General features: G+C 50.5%; 1 protein-coding gene across 9 annotated transcripts in view; it reads right to left on the reverse strand.

Annotated features, from left to right (window-relative positions):
- SLC4A3 (solute carrier family 4 member 3) overlaps positions 1-16,074 on the reverse strand; it is an 81,252-nt gene that overhangs the window by 63,474 nt on the left and 1,704 nt on the right. For 2 of the 9 annotated variants that reach the window (XM_073304802.2, XM_073304796.2), the window contains exons 1-4: positions 15,166-15,594; positions 7,414-7,566; positions 5,563-5,719; positions 349-677 (exon numbers count right to left, since the gene is read on the reverse strand). In XM_073304802.2, coding sequence (XP_073160903.2) covers positions 349-677; positions 5,563-5,719; positions 7,414-7,467 — 540 coding nt within the window. In that variant the 5' untranslated portion in view covers positions 7,468-7,566; positions 15,166-15,594. Of the gene's footprint in view, positions 1-348; positions 678-5,562; positions 5,720-7,413; positions 7,567-10,570; positions 10,656-12,513; positions 12,737-13,193; positions 13,294-15,165; positions 15,600-16,074 lie in introns of those variants that run through there. The other 7 variants (XM_073304798.2, XM_073304799.2, XM_073304797.2 and 4 more) reach the window with 7 other exon arrangements.

Below are 16,074 nucleotides of genomic sequence, written 5' to 3' on the forward strand. Positions count from 1 at the left end.
GCCCTGCATGAGCGAGCCAGACCCACCCCACAGGGAAAGGATGGTCCTAGATCTTCCCCCCACTGCTCCCCTCAGATGTGGGCCATCCTAGACCTAACCCTCTGCCACTCAGGGAATGAACCATCCCATACCCTCCCCACTAAGCACTGCTACCCACAGTATAGAGTCAGCCAGACCTATGCCACCCAGGGAATGGACCATCCCAGCCCCTCCTCCCCAGGGTGTAAACTATCTCAGCTCCTCTCGCCACCTAGAGCATGGCCCATCCCAGACTCTACCCCTCATTGACCCCCGGCACCCAGTGGTGGAGCCTGCAGACTCCCTCGGCCCCTCCCACCCCAGCCTTGCCTTTGGTTTGCTAGGGGGCTCAGGCTTAGGATTGTCCCTCTTCTCATGAGCCTCTGTCTCTGACGCTGGTGAGACCTCTTTCTCCAGGGCCTCTTCTGCCTCCGACTCTCCTTCCTCCTCCTCGTCCCCCTCCTCCTCCTCGTCCCGCTCCTCCTCCTCCACTTCCTGGATGGTGGGAGTGATGTCCGAGGGGGGCACTGAGGTTTTTTTCTTTTTTCTCTTTCTTCTCTTCCTCCGGTTGGCATGGGGGAACCTCTTCTGGAACTTGAGGGCAGGAGGCAGGTGGGTGGAAAGGGGATGGTGGATATGGTGGGAGGTTTGGCGATGGACTGAGAAAGACAGAGAGAGTCAGGGGCAGGAGGCAGCAGGGACAAACACGACCAGGCACCTCAGAAACCACTCCAGGAAACTGCATGGACAGGGGGGATCAAGGGCCGGGGGAGCAGCCCACAGGGCCAGAGCAAACCTCCTTAGCTATGTGGCAAGAATATGAGCCAGGCCTGCTTGGTAACCCTCACTAGCCCATCATTACACTCTATGACAGAGCTGTCTCTGCTCGGTGCGCTGCACAGCAGGGAAAGGCGCTCCTGAAAGGCAGCCAGTGGGCTACTGAGAGCTTCAAAGCCAACGGGCTGCCAGTGCTCCTTAGCCTGGTAGAAATGGGGTGGACCTTTTACAAACCGCCCTCCTCTGTCCACAAAAATGCTAGAGGCCACATCTTTTAGGGTCTTCTAATTCCAGGTGCACTGTGAGAGCAAAACCATGTAGGCGGCCCAGTACCTGACTGCAGGTGCAAATCCGGTCCTTAGTCACCTGTGTGACAGGACTTGGGCCTGCAGGTACCAATGGAAGGCTACGTTTTAAAAATCTGGATCTAAAACAAGAAGAGACAAGCCTTTAGTTTAAACCAATCCGCAGAAAGGAATTTGCTGGGTGTGAAGCCACAGGAGTCACAGGGACTGTGCAACAAGAAGAAATTAGCGGCATTACTGTGCATTGCCTCAAAAACATTAATTGTCACCCCACTGGTGTACGAGGAAGCATAAAAACGCATCATTCCACATGAAAGGAAAGAAAGCTGCTTTTGCAGGGTTTTACTGGAGACAGAGAGCCTCCCCGAGACAACCTGCTGGAGACACACTGACTCTGTGAGACGTGAAGCAGAGACATTGAGACAGCCAGAGAGGCAACTGGAAGTTACCAAAACACTGGTGGCTCCTCAGGGTTTGCAGCTTTGGGTCTACACGGCAGCTCTTTCTGCCACATATTTTGTAATCCACTTTTATTTCAGGCTTTTCCCTCTTTCCTATAATAAGCTAATAAAATCTACTTGGATTGAAAAGTGGCCTGCAAAGGACGATTTAAAATGAGAGCTTGCACCCCCTCTTCTGCACACAAGACGGCCAGGTTCACTGTTGTTCCAGTTTTGCTTTGGTTTGGTTTTTCAAGTATTTTGTGGTGGTGGGCTGGTTTTGGGGGGGCCGGGGGCAGGGGGGATTTTGTTCGTTTTTGGGGCTTGGTTTTGCCCCTAGAAATATCAGGATTGTTGAGTCTGCCCTGCCCTGATTCTACTGGAGAAGCTTTTTGGCAGGGCAGAAGTGTGCCTCAGGGCGTGTATTATGAGCTCTCAGACGTCAATTGAAGGAGCAGAGCTCTTACTCTTTAACAAAAGTTTCCTTCACCCAAAACGTTCACTGGCCATTTGAGTTAAATATTCATGCCCAAAACCAAACTGGGACCAAAGCACTTTACACAGGCTGGCTGATCGAAAATCCCCCTTGTGCTGCTGCTCCAGCTTCCACTCCCTTGGCTCTTTTCTGCTCACGACAGAGTCTCCAGAGTGTGCAAGACCTGAATTGCTTAAGACATATTAAGTGGGGGAAAAAAACTTGACAGAACTAAACCCACCAGTGCCTACCAGGACTCTTTCACCAGCATAAAGGTACAAACAAAGGTGCAGGCCCAGTCTCTTCCCTTTGCAGCTCCAACTGGAATGGGTCATCATGTGGCATGTTAAGCTGAGACAAAGAACCTGAACACTGACCTGACGGAAGGCCTGAGCTGCCTACCAAGGGCAAGAGATTCTGCAATCTCTAGCCCAAAACAGTGCTGAGAAAGGGCTGACATATGCCTGCCTGGCCACCAGAAGAGAAGAACTCTATGCTTGACCTCTGCACTGGGTCTTCTGAGTCAGGATTGAGCATTCGTAACAAGAAAGTACATCTCAGAGCTAAACCCACCACATCTCTCTTCTAAATTCAGGATTTGCACATTCTCCCATGATTCACCTGCACCACGGTACCTCCTCCCAACTTGTCCCTCTGCCCCCTTGTGTGCACCCAGCACATCCTCTCCTTCCCTGCTCCACGGCATCTCCTGTCCACCTGGAAAGCTCTGCCTCAGTGGTGGCTCAGATACTCAACCGCTCCTTTTAAATCTGTCTTCAACAAGATAAATATAGAAAAGGAGTTTGAACAATCCATCTGGAAGGAAGAGCCTGTATAATGGCTCCTGACAAGGAGCAGGGGACACTTGTAAAATCTGAACATAAACAATTCCATGGGCTCAGATGATGTCACTCTAGGATCTTAAGAGAATTAGCCCATGAATTTACTGACCCACTGATAATTAGTTCTGAAGAGTCCTGGATAATGTGGAGAAACATCAGAAGATGTTTCCTGGGGCCGGTTTTATTCAATATCTTCATAAATGATCTGGAGGATGGTGTGGATTGCACTCTCAGCAAATTTGCGGATGATACTAAACTGGGAGGAGTGGTAGATACGCTGGAGGGGAGGGATAGGATACAGAAGGACCTAGACCAATTGGAAGATTGGGCCAAAAGGAATCTGATGAGGTTCAATAAGGATAAGTGCAGGGTCCTGCACTTAGGACGGAAGAACCCAATGCACAGCTACAGACTAGGGACCGAATGGCTAGGCAGCAGTTCTGCGGAAAAGGACCTAGGGGTGACAGTGGACGAGAAGCTGGATATGAGTCAGCAGTGTGCCCTTGTTGCCAAGAAGGCCAATGGCATTTTGGGATGTATAAGTAGGGGCATAGCGAGCAGATCGAGGGACGTGATCGTTCCCCTCTATTCGACATTGGTGAGGCCTCATCTGGAGTACTGTGTCCAGTTTTGGGCCCCACACTTCAAGAAGGATGTGGATAAATTGGAGAGAGTCCAGCGAAGGGCAACAAAAATGATTAGGGGACTGGAACACATGACTTATGAGGAGAGGCTGAGGGAGCTGGGATTGTTTAGCCTGCAGAAGAGAAGAATGAGGGGGGATTTGATAGCTGCTTTCAACTACCTGAAAGGGGGTTCCAAAGAGGATGGCTCTAGACTGTTCTCAATGGTAGCAGATGACAGAACGAGGAGTAATGGTCTCAAGTTGCAGTGGGGGAGGTTTAGATTGGATATTAGGAAAAACTTTTTCACTAAGAGGGTGGTGAAACACTGGAATGAGTTACCTAGGGAGGTGGTAGAATCTCCTTCCTTAGAGGTTTTTAAGGTCAGGCTTGACAAAGCCCTGGCTGGGATGATTTAACTGGGAATTGGTCCTGCTTTGAGCAGGGGGTTGGACTAGATGACCTTCTGGGGTCCCTTCCAACCCTGATATTCTATGATTCTATGATTCTAAGACTAGACGAAAACAAATGTGGTCCTGACTTCCAAAAAAGGAAAAAGAGGAATAATGAGCATCTCAATCACCGCTCAATAAGGCTCCCTTCTCTCTCCAGCAAAATATTGGACAATATGAAGAGAAAAGTCACTAAAAATCTAGAGTCAGTTTTTCAGAGAAACCTCTGTCCTGGCGGCACAAGCAAACACCTCCAGCACTAACACTTGTGTATGCAGGTGATACTTTTGAGTGGAAGTTCGATCACTAATCTAGACAGGTGTTACAATCTGTCATCTTAAGGCAGAATTGTTGGTGCTCAGCAACTCCATGTGCAGGTGATAGTGTACACTGATGTTTTGAAAATATGGAATCTAGGAGGAAATGGAAGCATGAGCAATAAGTGGCTGTTGGGGGTGGTTTATAACAAACAGAAACATCAGTACTTGTTTGACAGAAATTCCAAAGGAGTGGCCAACCCGAAAGCAGCATGTGTGATATATGTGAAATTTAATAACACACTTGAGATTTCAGAGTAACAGCCGTGTTAGTCTGTATTCGCAAAAAGAAAAGGAGTACTTGTGAGTACTCACGAAAGCTTATGCTCAAATAAATTAGTTAGTCTCTAAGGTGCCACAAGTACTCCTTTTCTTTTTACACTTGAGATTGTGTCTCACACAATCTATACTGGAAAATAAACTGAAATTGACATGCAGTGAAACACCAGAGCTTGGAAAATTTGCCAGACACTTGCTAACCAGAAGACTAAATCTACTGGCTTCTCTCTCTGTCCCTCACCCTTGGCTGCTGAGGGCAGTCTCTGCTGCGCTGGTCCTTCTGTGAACAGCTCCCATGCCTGCCTCTCTTGCTGTTCCCCAAGGAGCTGTAGAATGAAACTAACATGATTCTGAGAGACAAGGTGGATGAGGTAATATCTTTTATTGGAACAACTTCTGGTGGTGAGAGAAACAACAAAAGTTGTCTCTCACTAACTGCAGTTGGTCCAGTAGAAGATACTACCTCACCCACCTTGTCGCTCTAATACCCTGAGACTGAGGTGGCCACACCACCACTGCATAGAACATGACTCTGGTCTGTTTCATGGCTGCTATTGAGAAACCTATAGGGATGCCTGAACCTGTGGCACCAGGAGCTTTGGAGCTGTCTGTCTGCAGATTCAGGAAGGCAGCTTGGCTTCAGGCCACATTTGGAAGTTTCTTCACAGACATAAGGTCAAGAAATGTTTTTAAACAGAAAACTTAAGTTATGTGGAAATTGCTGTGATGGTTCCCAGCTGCCAGGGTGAGGAGGCGAATGGATTCCCAGCCTCCGAGGAATGCTACCCTGTGGACTGAAACTGGCTAAATCTCTACACAAGAGGTGACAATAAAAAGCAACTGACAGAATGGGGGCTACAGGCATGTGGCTGAGACTGAGTATATGCAACCACTTCCTTAACAGTCTGCAAGAAGGAGGTAAACAGCACATTACTGAGATCTGCAGACCTGACAGAGCCCCAAGGGTATAGAGGGGTTTGGTCTGATGGACATTTGTGGGCACGCAGGCAGGCAGAGTGTTCAAACCAACATACGTTCAAAATCTCTCTCACTGTAGTTGCGTCTCTGCTCTTCCAGATCCCTTGATGCTGACTTGCTTATCAGGTCCCCAAACCTCTTGATTGACAAGGTCTTATCCAAATCCTCATCGTCCTCAGCGGCGGGAAAGGCCTCCTCAGCATGATCGCTGTCCTGCACAGAAATCGCCAGATAGCAATCAAACCCTGTATAGCTCTCCAGATCTCAGAGCCCCACAAATGGCACACCACTTCACATGAGCTCAGGAGCTATCACGAAGCAGCAAATACTGTAGAGCTACTCACACCACAGTGATGCAGACTATGGAAGTACCTGGGAGCAGAACCCCAATCTGAACTGAGAGCCAGAAAAAAAAAAACAGCAGGGCCCCCAAACCTGGACCCCCCACATCCCAATGTCCTCTCCTCATCATCACAGCCACTAGTACCTTCTCTGTGCTGCTCCAGTCTCTCCCCAGGGAAGGCGCTTACATCACCTACTCGCGAGTGGTCCATCCCATTGCCTAACTGCTCTCACAGATAAGGAACATATCCTGTTTTTAGCTGGAACTTCCCCTTGCTCAGTTCAGGCTGCTGCAGAGTCTGTGCTAGTTTTCACCCTACGTTCCTGCTGCTCCCTTAGGTATGTAAAGAGGGTGGTCCCGTGTCCTGGAGCTTCCTCTTTCACTAGCGATGAGGGGCGAATGTCTCAAACCCACTCTCAGGGCCCAAGTGAGTGAGGAACTCAGAGGTGAGGCTTCCTCCCCACAGTTGCTCCTACGACACTGGCTGCCCCACACTCTCCCATCTCTGATGGGGCCTGTGCCCCAGTCTCTGGGAAGTCTGAACCCTGCTGGTTTCCTTAGGGATCTCTCACCTGCTGCCCCTTTATCTCAGAATGCCCAGGGCCATGGTCTGATTTGTCCTTGCACAGAGGCTACCACACCAGCTCGAACGCTAAGCTCCGGCACTTCTGTCCCTTCCACTTCCTAAGCAGAAGCAGCTGGTAAAATTTTCCATCAGCACAGCTCGAAATGCCAGTGCTGAGCTGGTGTGGACTCCTCTGTTTCCATGGTAACAGGAGGCCCAACCGTGACAGATCTGTCTGTGCTGAACGGGAATAGGCAGCAAAATGGCCTCAGCCAACCTCCCCCACACACTCCCAGCCAGCTCTCAGCCCCAGCAGCCCAGCTGGGAGCACGGCTGCAAGCTGCCAGGAGCGGCTACCCTGCTGTGGCCTGCCCAGGGATTTGGGAACCCCAGCTGGACTGCGCCCCATAGAAACCAGACCCAGCAGGCCCTCTACTCTGTCCTGAAAGAAGGAGCACCTGGTGGGGCTGCGCAGCGCCCCCACTGGCTCTGGTGGGTGCTGCAGCCAGCTGTGTCCAGTTCTCCTTGCCCAGAAGGACCATGAGGCGGGAGGAGGATGGGGACAGAGGGAGAAGTGGGGAGAAAAGCTGTGGTACTGCTGAGAAGTGCAAGACCCCACATATAAACGCTCTTCGCAAGTGATGGTTACAATGAGAGAGTCCCTCCGTTCTCCAGATCAGACTCTGCCCATCCGTCTGTCTGTCACAGTCATTAACTTCAGCCAGCCCTATAGGGCAGGGAGTGTGAACGTGACTTTCAAAAGGCTTCAGCTATACAGCTGCCATTGAAGCAAAGCCCAACCGGAGCACTGTCTATTCCACTTTGACTTCCCGCTCTCACCAAGGCCTGAGCAGATGGGACACTTGGGAGACCAACAAGGACATCCCCAGATGCTGTGAATGCCCTGGCCAGAGCACAGGCAGATCTCTGCACACAGTCCTGCAAGAACAGGACTCCCTAGGAAGGGCCAGAGTCATTGCTGTTGGATTTCCACCTCACCTGCTGCAGGTTGATGAAGACGCCTCCTGTGGGAGGGGACTCTCCAGCTGCCATGTTGTTTCAGGACCTAAGGACCGTCATGCCAAGTCTTGGCAAATCTCAACCTTTCTCTTTTACGTGCAGGCATCCAGCAAACCTGGAGAGTGGCATAACCTGGGGGGAGAGAGCAGGACAAGACAATCTGTCACCTGCAGCACTAACCTGCTTGTGGCCCTTCATCCCTCCACTGGCTGCCATATGCAAAGGGCTTAGTACCTCCCGTTCAGCCAGGACATCTCCCCTCACTGGACAGCCCCAGCACCTGGCAGTGCAAGACTATCATTCTGTGCAGAGCAAATGGAGAGCTCCATCAGGGTGACACAGATTGCTCTGCTTGGTGCCAGCCCTGGTCCACTAGCCAGTGTGGAAGGGAGGACATAGCCCTGACATCTCTCTGCCCCTTTCCAATGGCTTGTACCGGGGAGGGAGCAAGGGCTTAGCTGTCCCTGCTCACTGGGACTGCTCCTGTGCTCTCCTTACAAGAGGAGAAAAGGCTTCTTGTGCCCCCACTCTCACATGTACTTGTGCAAAGGCAGATAAGAAGTTGATCCCCTATGGGAGGAATAAACCAAGAAAGCCATGATGCGGAGAGGGTGGGATGGGAGTAGGCAGGGTAAGGGTACCATGTTAATTAGGTGAGTTAACTCCAGGGAGGACTGTGAGGAACTTCAGAGGGACCTAAACAAGTGAGGGCAATGGGTAACACAAAGACAAGTGGTTCGGTGTTGATAAATGCAAAGCAATGAACACTGGAAGAAAAATCTTAAACTTCTCATACATTTTCCAGGGTTCTAAATGAACTGTATCAACTCAGGAAAGGGATCTGGGCAGCTCTGAAGACAGCTCAATGGAGACCCCTGCTCAATGGGCAACTGGAATTATAAACAAGATGTGAAGAGCGTAAGGGATGGGAATGAGAACATAGAAAATATTATAATTCCCTTATGTAAATCAATGGTGTGGCCTCATGTACAATCGTGTGTGCAGTCCCAGCCAACCCATTTCACACAGTATACTGTAGATGTAGAGGGGGGTCAGAGATGGGCAACGAGTATGATAAAGGGCCTGAAAAAACTCTCCTATGAAGAGAGATTGAAAAGATTGGCATTGTTACTTTAGAAAGGAGATGAAGAAGAGAGGACATGAGAAAAGCAGCTAAAATACTGAACGGGATAAAGAAGGGAGATTGGGAACTCCTGTTCTCCCTGTTTCATAGCAGAACTTTGAAAAGTGGGAGGGCCATGGCCCCCTTGGCCTAACCCTCCCCTCCTCGTCCAGTTCTGGGGGCCCAAATGTTGTTTGAACCCAGGGTCCCAATAAAAATTAATCCACCCCTGGTTGTGGGGTGTATGATGATCAAAACAAGTGGAAAAATATCTGCAGGTTTGCATCTGTTCTGGCAGGATCTGGTGCTGCTTTGAGTGGGTGTGTCCTGGTCTGTGGGGAGCTTGCTTCTGATGATGAGCTTGGTGGGGTTGGGGGGTTGTCTGAAAGCCAGTAGCAGAGCTTTGGGAAAGATTTATTTCAGGATGTGGTCACCATTGAATATGGTTGTCATGGGCGGAGGGTATAATAGGCCAGGGGACGCTAAGCCTCCCCTGGTGCAGCCACCCCCAGACTCCTGGGCACTACCAAAACCTCTGTACCTCTTCTCCTTCACACCAGCACCCCACACCGAGGTTCCCGTGGCTCGAGGCATCCCTCCTCACCCGTCAGCTGCAACCTTTCACTCCCCGCTGTTCCATGAGACCCCACCATGTCCCTCCTTACTCCCCTCTCCCTGGAAGCCAGCGGAGGCTCAGCTCCAGCAGGTGGCCCAGGGCTCAGGCTCACGGATGTCCCAGAGTGGCTTGGGGCTCAGGCCAGCAAGCTGCCTCGAATAGCTCGGGGCGTGGGCTGCCCAGCACGGCTTGTGGTGACCTGGTGCAGCCCTGGAGGTTGGGGCAGTTTGGCCGGGGCTTCTCCAGCTGTGATTGTGGGGGCCCTCGGGGCTCCAGTGGGTGGATGGGGGGTAGGGATGGGGCCTCAGGCAGAAGGTGGGGTTGGTGGGGCTAGCTTCCCCAAGGGGTTTTTGCCCGTCACCCATGAAGGTTGTTGTTTAATGATACCCCAGGTATCATTGTGCCAGAGTGGGTTGATAGGTGACAACTAGGGGTATGCGGTTGGGTTTGGCTTTTTCTGTATAGAAGCAGGTTCTCCTGGGGTATTTGGGTGGCCATTCCATGATGTGATCTACTTCTCTGGTGGAGTGCCTTTGTTTGGAAAATGTGCGTTAGGGTGTGTATCCCAGACTTTCTCACCACACAAATGACCAGATTCCTCTGGAAACAATAGGCTTCCTCCAGAAACTGCAATATTAACAACCTCTCTCATGGATGTCACCTCCCTATACGCCAGCTCCCACTCCCGCACAAAGACAACGTCACTGCATGCCCCAAATATCTACAAAACAATTGACAACACTCACATATCCATCACTTTCTCTCAGGGATGGTCTACACTAGAAAGTTAGGTCAACTCAGGTACATTGCACAAGGCTCATTTTCTCATCTTCTATTAAATCATTTCCAGAGGTGTGACAGGATACACCCATTGAGGCAAAAACATTAGACAGAAAATGTGACACAACTGCAGTGTGATACGTCTACAAAGAAGTACACTGCAATTTTGAGGCTGCACATACAGGCCATACTGACAAGAAGGTGACCAAAACCTTTCCATGTGGCTCTAGTGGGACCTTGTGTGAGATATTGCATTCAATTCTGGCTACAATACCAGAAAGACATTAACAATTGGTGTCTCAAGGATCCACCAACCAGTGTTGTTATTAATGATCTTGGAAAGAGAGTGAGCAGAGAGGGGGCAAGAGGTACAGATGACATAGAATTATTTAGGGTTGTCAAGACTGGAGAAGACTGTGAAGAACTTCAGAGGGAACTCACAAAGTTAGGTGAATGGGCAGTATGGGGCATATGAAATTCAGGGCAAAATCCTGGCCCCACTGTAGTCTATGGGAGTTTTGCCATTTAATTCAGCAGAGCCAGAATTTCACCCTCGGTGCTGACAAATGCAAGACAATGTACATTAGAACCCACATTAAATTGAACCTCTCACACACCTCACTGGTTTCTAAAATAGTTGTAACCCCTCAGGAATGAGACCTGGGCAACTTGATAGAAATCTGCTCCCTGTGCAGCTGAAGTCTGAAAAGCAAACACAAAGTCAGGATGTATAAGGAATGGGATGGAGAACAATGGAAATATTCCAATGCTGTTCTGTAAATCCGTGGGACACGTTCCCCTGGGATACTGTATTCAGTTCTGGTCATCTTAGCTAAACAGAGATAGAGCAGAAGTAAAGGGGATCAGACATGAGCAACTAACATTATGAGAGGCTTGCAAAACTATCTGTTTGAGGACAGATTGAAGAGACTGGGCCTGTTCAGTTTAAGAGGGGACATGATAAAGGTATGTATAGTAAGGTATGGCAGAGAGAAGGCAAAATGGGTACCTTTCCTTACCTTCTCTCAACATAAGAACAGGTGCTTAATTAAACTGAATGGCAGCAAAAGTAAAACCTATACAAGGAAACAACACTTTATTACAGAAGGCATAATTAGCCTGTGGAACTCAACGCCACAATATATTGAGGCCAATTGTTAGTGAGGTTAACAACCGGATAAGTGATTTGTATGGAATATGTCCTCTCCTTGTCCGTTGAAACAGCTATTATCAGATACTTTCAGAGACAGGATTCTGAGCCAGACAGACCCCTAGTCTGATTCACAGATTCCAAGGCCATAAGGGCCTAGTCTGACCTCCTGAATAACACAGACCATAGAATTCACCCAAAATAATTCCTAGAGCAGATCTTGAAAAAAAATCCAATCTTGATTTTAAAATTGTCAGTGAGTGGAGTATTCACCATGACCCTTGATAAATTATTCCACTGGTTAATTACTCTCACTGTTAAAAATTTACACCTTATTTCCAGTCTGAATGTGTCTAGCTTCAACTTCCAACCACTGGATCATGTTAGACCTTTCTCTGCTAGACTGAAGAGCCCATTCTCAAATATTTGCTCCCCAGGAAGGTACTTACAGACTGTGATCAAGTCACCCTTTAACCTTCTCTTTGTTAAACTAACTGGATTGAGTTCCTGGAGTCTATATGTTTTCTGATCCTTTAATCATTCTTGCCGCTCTTCTACCATTCTCACAGGGTATTTTCTATTATCCTATAACCTGAAAGGAGTTTAGAGAAGAACAAGTCTGAGGGCTGCAGGGATTGATTTAGAAAGAGAGATTAAGAGCTAAATCAGTCTAGTTTGGGTAAGTGATGACTAAGGCAGGGGGTGGAGAGAACATGCCAGCAGTATATAGAAAGATCTCATGGTTGTAAACACCGGTGAAGGAATTTTTTTTTTCAGGTGGCCCAACAAAGTGTAACTCAAGAGGATCAGTCTGAAATTAAGAAAGGGAAATGCAGACTTAATATGAGGAAAGTTTTGTGGCAGAGAGATCTACAAGGGAATGTGAACATTCCAGTCTGCTATGGTCTCCACATGGGTTTTCATATGAGGGATATAAAAAAAATAAGTCAGAGAAATTTTAAACACGGAGACCTTCATCCTTTTAGTGTCTACAAAGTTGTCTCTAGGTCCATGATACAGCATTCCTGATGTAATTCATTTACAATAATAGAAGCATGACAGCAGACCAGATTCAAAGGGGAGGCTAAGAATTAAAGTCTACAAGAGCGTACGCTGATGTAGCTCACACTTTTCCTGTCCCCCTTGGCTTATGAATTACACTAGCTTGAACCTGTCCCACTTTACCCAAGTGTAACATACAGCCTCCAAGCTCAGACATTTCTGCTCTAAAGTTGGCCCAGAGTCTAGCTGAGTGGAAGGGAACCTGTCTACATTGTAACATACACTGAGAGGCTGGAAAAGAGGAAGACAGCAAGGAAAGCAACTAACAAGAGAGGGTGTGACGATATAAATTAAAGAAGGCATGTTACTGTAGCTTAGGCAACTCCCACTGCACAGTTCTCTATTTACTTCAATGGGATTCCATGCTGGTGCTGGGATCCCTCCTCCTGGAGCAACCTGCAGGATGGTAGGTTTAAGATAGTCTCACTGTAAGGAGTCAAACCTGCACCAACTCTGAATTTGGTCCTCTACGTCAGGGGTGGCCAACCTGTGCCTGAGAAGGAGCCAGAATTTACCAATATACATTGCCAAAGAGCCACAGTAACACGTCAACAGACCCGCATCATCTCCCCTCCACCCCCAGCGTCTCCCACCTGCCAGCAGCACCACCGATCAGGAAGTAACTCTCAATCCCTGCTCCTCCTGCCCCCCTCAATCAGCTGTTTTGTGGTGTGCAGGAGGCTCGGAGGGGTGGGGGGAAGAGGAGGAGGAGCAAGGGCGCAGCAGACTCAGGGGAAGGTGCCTTGGGGGAAGGAGTGGAGTGGGGCCGAGGCCTGGGGCAGAGCCAGGGGTTGAGCAGTGAGCACCCGGTAGCACATTGCAAAGTTGGTGCCTGTAACTCCCATATACAAGGAGCCGCATGTGGCTCCAGAGCCACAGGCTGGCCACCCCTCCTCTACAGTTTTCTGGATCAGAAGTAACACTGGGTCTGAAATGGGTGATATTCTTTGTAAGGAGGGCACAGTGAGATGGCCAAGTCTGACCACCCAAATTCCTGTGGCCAGAGACTTTGTAGCACATACACTTACCTAGTTAGGTAAGAATATTTGCCAGGCTCTGGAGCGGTCTCCTCAGGGAAGTGATAGGAGCTCCATGCTTGGTACACTGAAAACAAGACTGGAAAGAACCCTGTGGGGAACCAGATTCGCAGCCGTGTTAGTCTGTATTCGCAAAAAGAAAAGGAGTGCTTATGGCACCTTAGAGACTAACCAATTTATTTGAGCAGCTCACAAAAGCTTATGCTCAAATAAATTTGTTAGTCTCTAAGGTGCCACAAGTACTCCTTTTCTTCCTGTGGGGAACAATTCTGTTCCAGGCTCCCGGGAAAAGGAGTTTTGATGTTGGCTAAGAGGCATTTTCCACCTCTTAACATCTATAATCCCACGAAGAGCAGCAGCCACAACTAAGTGGGTTGAGATAAAACCAGGAGGCAGTCAGAGGGATGGAGATAGAAACAGTATGAGAATCTAGGTGACAGACGGTAGATTAAGTAGCTAGAAAAAGGAGAAAGAGGAGGAGTTCAAAGACAAGTGAGGAAAATGATTAGAGGCCTGAAAAGGCTTTCCTATGCAGAGAGATTGACTGGGACTGTTTAGTTCAGAGAGGAGATGAACAACAGGGGATTACAACAGAAACATAAAAATAAAGAAGAGGTGTTGAGGTAGTAGGCATAGTATACAAACCTGACCAGAACTGAAAAGATAGATTCTGCACTCCTATTCCCCCTCTCTCATAACACAAGAACAAGGGGACACAGGATGAAACTGAAAGTGTTAGCAAATGTAACACTAAGGAATAGGAAAAACTTTTCATGCAACACTGAATTAACCTATGGAATGCATCGCCACTGAGATCAGAGAAACCAAGAGCACAAACAAAATTCAGAAAGGGATTTGACATTTACATGGATGATGGTTACTTTAGACAGGGTAGCCTGTGGGGAGGATATCCACAACTGTTCACTTTGGATGTTTACACCTTCCCCTGAAGCCTCTGATACTTGCCACCATCAATGATGGGATACTAGACTAGATGGAGCACTGCTCTGATCTAGACAGAGAAATCATGCAGAGATGATGAGGTATTACTACAAGAGGCAATTACAAGGAAGGTCCTGACAATTGGGCTTCTGGGTAGCTATGGCAGGATCACATGCAGCTCAGGAAGAAAGGAACAGAGAGGGACCATGACAATATATTGCATGTGCCTCACAAGCACCCTGTGTGTATGCCTGAGCCACAAGCTGATCAGACATGTACTGCATGGACACAGGACCCTACAGTGAGGGGAGACTCTGAGAAATATCAGGGTGTGCATGAAAGCTACTTCATGACACTTCATGAAAACACAGAGCGGGCAGCATCAGGAAGCACTAGTGCAGATATCAGGTGTGCAGGCACCACCTGTAGGCAGGAGCCAGCCTGTGGCACCAGAAGGTGAGACTCACAGGCCAGCTGCGTCTGGGACTCCATGGCTCTGGGAGAGTGGAACCCATTGTGCAGGGACCAGGTCTCTGCAGGAGTCTGCAGCAGTGGGAGAAGAGGACCCTGTGCCGGCTGCACAGGTGCCATGCTACATAGGAGCCTGCAGCAGCGGGAGGCAGGGACCCACCTATATGCCCTGTGCACCTGCTACTAGCCCTGTAATTTTGCTGTCTCATGTTCAGTGGCTCACAAACCTTTTCCTCTCCTTAATCGCCCCTGCATGCTGTCCGCTCCCTAGGGCTCTCTGGCTGGTACCGGAGGGAGGTGTCCCTCAAGCACAGACATTTTGGGAAAGGCTGCACGCTCACGTCAGAAACGCAGGGCAGCAGCCGCGGTAACACGGAGAGGTGGCACGGGCAAACCCCCAACAGGGCTGGCGGCCCCTGAGCGCGGCGGGGGGAAGCAGCCCAGGCTGGAGGAGCTGCCGGTCGGGGACCCGACAGGCTCCTGGCCACACGTCTGTGTCAATGCCACGGCCGCGCAGCTGCCGAGAAAGGGCGATGGAGGCGAGACGTACCTCGCAACCGCGGAGAGGGAAGGAGAGCCGCTCGCCTCCGGCCAAGGGACCCCGGACACACGGCGCTGCGCAGGACTCCCTCCGGCCAGGCTCCGGCCGCCGCCGGGCAGTGCTCAGCATGCGGCCATGTCCCTGCTGGGGGCCACGGAGGGCGGCTGGGTCAGGCACCGCCGCCGCCTCCGCTTCTCCAGCAGCCACGCAGCCATCCACCGCATCGGGCTCCGCTCCGCCTGGCTGCGCTGGAAATCCCGCGCCGCGAGCCCCGAGCGCCGAGCCCGGCCGCCGTGAGTCACGCAGGGCTGGGGCGGCCTCCGGCACAGGCGACAGCCTGGAGACGCACGCCTCCCGCGGCTGCCACGCCAGCTCCAGCGAGTGGCTTCGCCCGGCCCGCAAGGCGCCGCGCAGCGCAAACGCGGGGCCAGGTCTCCGCGTTACCCTGCGCGCTGCCGTCACAGGTGCCCACTCCCACCCCTGGCACGTGCAGTTCCCCGCCCCCCTCGCAGGCTGGTCTGGGCACACTGGTCACACGTGCCCACTCCCACCCCAGGTGCATGCTCCCCCCCCGCTCTTATTCCACTCCCGCGCCCCCCTCGCAGGCTGGTCTGGGCACACTGGTCACACGTGCCCACTCCCACCCCAGGTGCATGCTCCCCCCCCGCTCTTATTCCACTCCCGCGCCCCCCTCGCAGGCTGGTCTGGGCACACTGAGGTTGCAAATAGCCTCACAATTCCCCCTTCCCAGAACACACACAAGGCCCGCAGCCCGCACTGTACACATGCCCCCTAACAGGGCCACATACACCCGCCTGCTCCCACCCCCCCCCCACGTGCCTATGCGCCTCTTCTGCTCCCCTTCCCTTCCCATCACATAGTCATACACACCGTCTGCACCCCCACCCCTCCCTGCTT

Source organism: Lepidochelys kempii, chromosome 11 (assembly GCF_965140285.1).
Source record: "Lepidochelys kempii isolate rLepKem1 chromosome 11, rLepKem1.hap1, whole genome shotgun sequence".
Lineage (NCBI taxonomy): Eukaryota > Metazoa > Chordata > Testudines > Cheloniidae > Lepidochelys > Lepidochelys kempii.